We start from the raw sequence: 7370 nt of genomic DNA, 5'->3' as shown, positions 1-7370 counted from the left end.
AGCATATAAAAGATACCGGTTATATTTGCCGGTAAAATTACGAGAAATGGTAGTTCTTAGGTGGCTAATTGATTTCAAAATCCATCAAGACACCAAATTTGCTCATGAGGCTCACTTTAAAACCACTCGAGAAAAAAAAACAGCATGCACAGGTCTAAAGCCGGGTCAGACCAGATTAAGAACCGGAATCAGAATCGCAAAAAAACATGGACCGAGACTGGACCGGATTACAAAACTTTCGGATTGGGAAAATTTCGGTTCAAGACCGGACCGGAATTTGTATTGGAATTTGTCTTTACATCCACCTTATCAAATTCCGGTCCAAAAATTCTGATCCATTGGACCGGATCAAAACAAAAACGAAGAAATATCAAATAACAATAATTCCCGTCTTTCTGCTCCAAACCGGTCCTGACAAGAAAAACCGGTCTAGGACCGGACCGGAAACCAAAATCGTAAAAAATGTTGGAACAGAGACCGGACCGGAATCTTCAATTCCGGTTCTGATCCGATAGATTCCAATGCGGACCAGTCCATTTTTCCGATCTGGACTAGATTTTGCCCACTCCTGCACAAAACCGTCATAATCTAACTCACAAGTATAAGTACATAACCGTCAAAACCAACAGAATATTTCTCTAACAGAAAAAAACAAACACCCCAACTCTAACTAACTCCATTCACTGCTTCCCGCTTCAATATTTCACTCCTTTTTCTTCTTCTTCTTCTTCTTCTTCTTCTTCTTCTTCTGCTGCTGATCTCAAATTGTAACCATAAAGAATTAAAAGATTAAAAATGTCGCTTCCTATATTACAAGCATGTAGAAGGAGAAACAAAGCTCCAAAATTGTACTCAATGAACACCTTTTGTGATCCAGGATGCCCAATTCAACCTTCCGGAGCTTTCCGTGATAATATTCGATTGTTCATCCAAGAATGCACTGATGTTGAAGATTATAGTATCGAATCAATGCCGGTTTGGTGCACATTACTAGTTCAAGATGGAAAAGGCATTGTTATTCCTCTCTACATCATTGAAGAAAATGTCAAGTTCTCTGATCAACCCTTCTGTGATCAATGTCGTTGCTCGGGTAATTCTCGATTTCTTGCTTAATTTCTTTTCTTTTGTGAAAAGGGTAGTTTTTCTTTTATGTAAATTGTGTTTCTTTGATGTCATTCTTGTTGTTTGAAATTGATTCAGCTTATTTTATGTTACATAATTGATTTACCTGTACTGATTTATTGTCTGTTGTTAATCTTGTGATACAAGCTTTAAGATTATCTTTTAGGTTGATTTGAATGCAGCTTAAATTTGGAAATTTGTTATCATGTTTTGAGCCGGATTAAGACATTGTGTATGTGATTACGATGTCGAGAAAGTTACGGTTTTAATGTATAGAGTTAGTTGGGTTATATCATATGTTTGTGGGTTTTGATCTGTCTTGGACTGTTGGACATGATTGTTGGGAATTTCAGTGTTTTCATTCTTGGGAATCTAAGAAAAGCTGCTCATTTGATATTAAAAGGCCGGGAATTAGCAACTGTAACATGATGATCAAATAGAAACATGATTTCATTTGACGCTTCAACCAAGAAGCTAGCATGTTCATTCATCCCTTAGAATTGTGGTTAATTCTGCATCTTCTGACATGGGTTCTTCCTCTTCTTCTGATTTAATCAGCTTTAGGTACTTCTTCCCCTTTTTATGGGATGAATTTATCTGTTATGTATATTCCTCTGTTGGACTGACCACACAAGTAGCATCTGTCATCACTCATCTGCATTTATTCCATACAGCACCAGTTTGCTGTTAGTATTATTCATGAGCATACAACCATCCTAACAAGTTGTGTATTGTAACTATCGATCTTGAATCAATTCTGGACCTGAGATACGGAAACCACGTTTAACTGTTAGTTCATTCTAAAGTGTGCATAAATAAATGCTGATTTGATTCATGCCGTGACAGTGACACCCAATTTTGGACGATCCTCTATTTTTGCTGTACATTCATGAGATATAGTATGGATGTAAGTTAGAAAATCAGATAATATGCTTTGCTTACTTGTGTAAGCCACATACTTTCAGTTTAGCTCTTATCTAGTAATATGCTGAATCAATAAAAACTCGAATACACAGTTAATCTACTGTTTCTAATTAATTGCTTACTACATTTGTTATTTGCTTCTGATTGTTGTTTTATTAGGATGGAGTCATCACTATATGTCCAAGAGAAAATACCATATCATAATTCCTCTGGATACTGAGTGGAATAAGCCTCTCAACTCTGACGTCTTCGACATTCAGACGCATCTCTTGCATGGTGTAATTCATTGCAATGGCTTTGGCCATCTCCTCTGTATCAATGGAATTGATGGTGGCTCCAAATATGTCTATGGAAGGGAGGTCATGGATCTATGGGATCGTATATGCACAAACCTTCATGCAAGGTAAACGGTAAACCAAACTGACTGGTTTTCTTTCATGAGTTTGATTATGTTTTTTCCACTTGTTATTGGTGTACTTTTCTCTGATGTATTGCATAATTATCTTTGACAGGAGGATCACTGTAGTGGATACATCAAAAAAGAGGTCGATGGAACTTCGTCTCCTACATGGCATTGCATATGGCCAACCATGGTTTGGAAGATGGGGATACAAGTTCTCCCATGGATGCTTTGGTGTTCAGCCTCACCATTATCAGAGAGCAGTAGAGATTCTTAGTTCTCTTGAGCTTGATGACTGGGTTTCGAGTCTACCAAAAGAAAACCTTGAAGTGAAGCGTATCATATCCTCCTACTGCAATTTGAGTGACACCCGTCTCATCACATTAAGGGACTTCCTTCGCTTCATGCTCGTTCTAAACTCTCAAACTCCTGCTAAACCCAAAACAGCAGTGCGTACTCTGACGATCAAGCCTGTTAAAACATCTATGGCCAGCCAACTTCCGAAAACAAGACCGTCTACTAAAGGCAAACCTACAAAATTGAGAAACTTCGCCTCTGTGATCGCCACAATGGATTCTAGGTGGCCAAAGAGGAGGCTGGAGTACACAGCCGGAGTCATTGTTGATGCTTTGAAGGAGCATAGTGAGACCAGCAAGTTACGTAGGACTGGAATGACCCGGCAGGAAGTGCGAGATGCAGCTAGGGCCCACATTGGTGATACAGGACTTCTTGACTATGTCCTCAAGTCAATGAACAACGTCATTGTCGGGAAGTACATAATTAGGCGACATAACAACACCACCAACAAGGTCTTAGAGTACACCATTCAAAAGACGAGTGAAAAATCAGGGAAATTATTGCACACAGACTGTTCACTACCAGCTGAACCTATTCCTGAGCCTTGTTCAGTGCCTCAGTCAGACATTTTACAAGATGTCTATCTCGTATACAAACAAGTGGTGCAAAATCAGCCTGACTTGGATATTTCCGGGTTGTCTGTTCGAGTGATACTAGACAGCAAGCATTTGGTCAAGGAATGGCCATTTGTAGATGATAACGATCAATTGCTAAGGTTCATATGCCGGGTCCTACCAACCTCATGTGAGCTAGGCATGGAATTGTCTAGGAAGCTTTCTCCTGGGGAATTAATCGTTTTGCCACTGTATGCATCATTTGGCGACTTAAAGGTTGAATCCCAACATGGTTTACGGGACACATACTGCATTATGGAACATTATAACGTAACTGATATAGAGAGGTTAGACTGTCTCATTGATGAAGAGGCTGTATTTGGCACAATTGAGTCAGGCACCGAACTTTGGATTAGAGGAACTGGGCTTGACTTAAAATCTGAGTTTAGGTATGAGGCTGGGCCAGATAATTGGACTGTTAAATGCCCTTGTGGTGCAACCGATGATGATGGAGAGCGAATGGTATCGTGTGACATATGTGAGGTTTGGCAGCACACACGGTGCAGTGGCATACATGACTCAGATGCAGTCCCACCACTGTTTGTTTGCCAGGTGTGCTGCAATTCTTTGATGCCTGCTAGAATTGAGACTGTCTCTTTTCTCGATAGCTCCCAAGATACGCTTGTGCAACCAGATTTTGAAGAACCTTGGAGAGCACTTTATGCCTAACAGTCTTGCTGTCAGTAGTGTACACATTTATCTGTCTGACTGGTGCTTTAATATTTTCATAGTTCAGCTGCATAGAGTGTTCAGCAACAGTTAAATCTCAGTCATGCTCCTAACCGCAGTTACTCATGAAGCTCAAGTCTCAGAGTGAATTAGTGAAGCACAGGAAATCATAATAGAATACTCTTGTTCCAATTTCTGATGGTCGACATAAATAAGTCAACAGATGATGCACAGGAAATCATAATAGAATACTCTTGTTCTGAAGACATACAGTGAGTGAGCATGACTGAGATTTAACTGTTATAGAATTAGAGATTTGGTAGGTGATCATTCTTCTGTAAGTAAGACTACAACCGTTTTTTGTAAAGGCAAATACTCAGCTACTTGTAGATTCGGTTGTTGTATCATCAGTGAATAAAATTCAAAAACCATGCTCATCCTGTGAAGGTTCGTTCCCTGCCTATATATGACACTACAGTCTACATGAATCATCAGTGGTATGATTTATGGAATGTGCCCTGGCATTAAACCGCTTTGAGTTTCATGGCGGCCTGTGTGGCTGTATGGCTGTATGACTAAATTGTGAATGACTTCGCTCAACCAGGCTGTATTTGTTCATAGATATCAATCTGGTGAGCAGCATTCTGAAGCCTTTGGTTTTTTCTTACTTGTGCTATGTTTCATTGCTTTTATTTGTAGTACTTCTTTCAACTAATCAGATCAGTGGGATGGAGCAAACTAGTTTTCTATTTCAGCAAACTAATCATGTTTAGTACTCCCTCCATCCCATTTATATTGTCCCCATTTGACTTCAATGATATGACGAATAGTTTATCAAAAGTTAATTATTTTAAAAACGATAATATGAAAATAGTTATTTCTTGAAGTTCGTTTGGTCAACTCTCGAGTCTCCTTACACTCCTAAGTCCCAATCCCCATACGGCCATACTCAAGTTAAGTCTAAGCATTGTCAATTTGTCATAGACTCTTGACTCTCGGAGTATTAGAGTGAGAATAAAGTAGAACACAAATGGTTTTTGTTGACAATCATAAATCCAATAGTAAATATGAGTGAAAAATTAGTTTTATACATTATTGTGAAAATGCTTGATTAAAGATAAAGTGGAAAAACCTAGAAATTCAAATCTATAAAATATAATTAAAAGGCTACCCTAAAATGACAAATAAACGCCACCTAGACAAAGCCACGTAGGATCCAAAAAGCCACCTAGATTAAAATTTAAAGTGACGTGGCATATTTAAATGTGATGTTGCATATTTTTAATGTGACATAGCGAATTAATGTGACATGGATTATCAATTTATTATTACATGACATTAATTTAAATCATTTATCTATAAATTAATTTAATTCACTTATATCTATAATATTAAAGGATATTATCATTATTCTTAAATTAATTTTGTATATTATTGTCTTCCAAAATTTATATAACCCTTACAAATTTACAACAAATTTCATAATTTATAATTAATATTGACATTTTAATTGAAATTTTCGTAATAAAACATGTTAATAAATTTCATAATTTATAATTAAAATTGAAATTTAATTGAAATTTTTGTATTAAAACATGTTAAGGAATTAATTAAACCTCTTCATATTACTAAATACTCACCATTATTAACATTTTCCTATTTAATTCATTGTTTTTAAAATTTTTGTAATAAAACCTGTTAATAAATTAATTAAACCTCTTCATATTACTGAACACCCACCATTATTAACATTTTCTTATTTATTTTTTTTTTTAATTAAACATGGTAATAAATTGATTAAAACTCTTCATAATATTTAACACGCACCAAATTAATTAAAATTTTTTCCTATTTAATTATTTTTTGTAATATAATATGTTAATAATTTTATTAAAACTCCTTATATTACTCAACAACCATAATTTTCATTAAATATTTTGTCTTATTTAATTCATCTCTTGAGGTCCTCGGAAATCAATTATCTAATTTAATAATACCACAAAATAAATTAAAAATTAAATTAAAATATGGGAATTTATGATTGTTCAAAAAGTATCATAAGATATCAGATGGTTCGTTATTAGAAGGTATGGTGCTTATTTTGGATTTAGTTGAGATTATTGATAGGATGAAGTGATTATTGCATACCACCAATAGGATGGATTATTGTTATGAAATAACCCTTTTAATTATGCCATTCCTCTTCCAATTTAAGTTTTCTCCAACTCCCACCTTTTGATTGTTTTTCTATAAAATTTACTTTACTTTTTTTAAGTGGTTTATGCTTTTTTAACCATTATAAGATGATCGTTGATCTCAAAATGGAGATCTTATAATATTTCTTTAAATTTGTTATTAAGCGTATATTGTTGTGTAATTTTACTATTATGCTTTCACGATCAACCTATTTGAATTTTTATTTTTGTATTCATGAGTATAATCGTCTCTAACATATATTTTTCTTTTTCATTTCATATGAACTATTATCAAGGCATGTACTAAAAGGAAGCGTACTAAAAGGAAGCGAAAGTGCACCTTCAAATAAATATTAAATAGTATGGTTTCTAAATTCTAATCCCCGTATATTTTTAAGTTTATGTGTTTTTTTTTTCAAAACCGGAATAGATTATTTTATAGTTTTTAATACTATTTTTATTTTTATATAGGACCGTGGACATAAGTATAACAAGAGATGTATCAAATTCTTGAAATAGTAATAAGGAACTTAAAAAAATTTATGAACCTTTTGGAATTCGGATTTAGGGAATATAGTTTTTAGGTTATTGAGTAATTGTAATGAAAATTTAGTTCGTAATACATGGAGTAGATACCGACCATATCGTTGAATCGTATCTAATATTTTTCTATCGATATAATAAATATTTTTCGGATGTAAATAATATTTGAAGCATGCACGTGGTGATAAGACATCAAAGATATATCTATGAGAGGGTTGATGGAGAGGTATGAAAATAATTTGGAGATGAATATACTGAGGTATTGATTTTACAACCTTATAAGGCGTCATTGAAGATTTTTCCATACAGAATTTTATTATATACGAATGGTTTTAACTTTTAATATTTAAAAAACTCACTTTATTATATTGTGGAGTAAAACACACATATATATAATGAGTCGCCTTTGTCATTACTCCGTTGTCAAGTTTCTCAAAATTAGTAGCTACCACATTGTCACTTGCAGGATTCGATTTAAAAAAATAAACCAAAGTTGTCAAAGACATAAGGTATTAACTAACTAATTTCTATGTATTTCAAGACTGT

General features: G+C 34.6%; 1 protein-coding gene across 1 annotated transcript; it reads left to right on the top strand.

Annotated features, from left to right (window-relative positions):
* Nucleotides 1–603: 603 nt before the first annotated feature.
* On the top strand, nt 604–4523 carry LOC141646038 (PHD finger protein MALE MEIOCYTE DEATH 1). The gene is made up of 3 exons (XM_074454136.1): nt 604–1090; nt 2206–2449; nt 2559–4523. Exons 1-3 carry the CDS (start codon nt 796–798, stop codon nt 4084–4086), a joined length of 2067 nt encoding a protein of 688 aa, XP_074310237.1. The 5' UTR covers nt 604–795; the 3' UTR covers nt 4087–4523.
* The last annotated feature ends 2847 nt before the right edge of the window (nt 4524–7370 follow it).

This window comes from Silene latifolia, chromosome 3 (assembly GCF_048544455.1).
Source record: "Silene latifolia isolate original U9 population chromosome 3, ASM4854445v1, whole genome shotgun sequence".
Taxonomy (NCBI): Eukaryota; Viridiplantae; Streptophyta; class Magnoliopsida; order Caryophyllales; family Caryophyllaceae; genus Silene; species Silene latifolia.
Note: the sequence above shows the minus strand (reverse complement) of the source record. Positions and strands in the feature narration are given on the sequence as shown.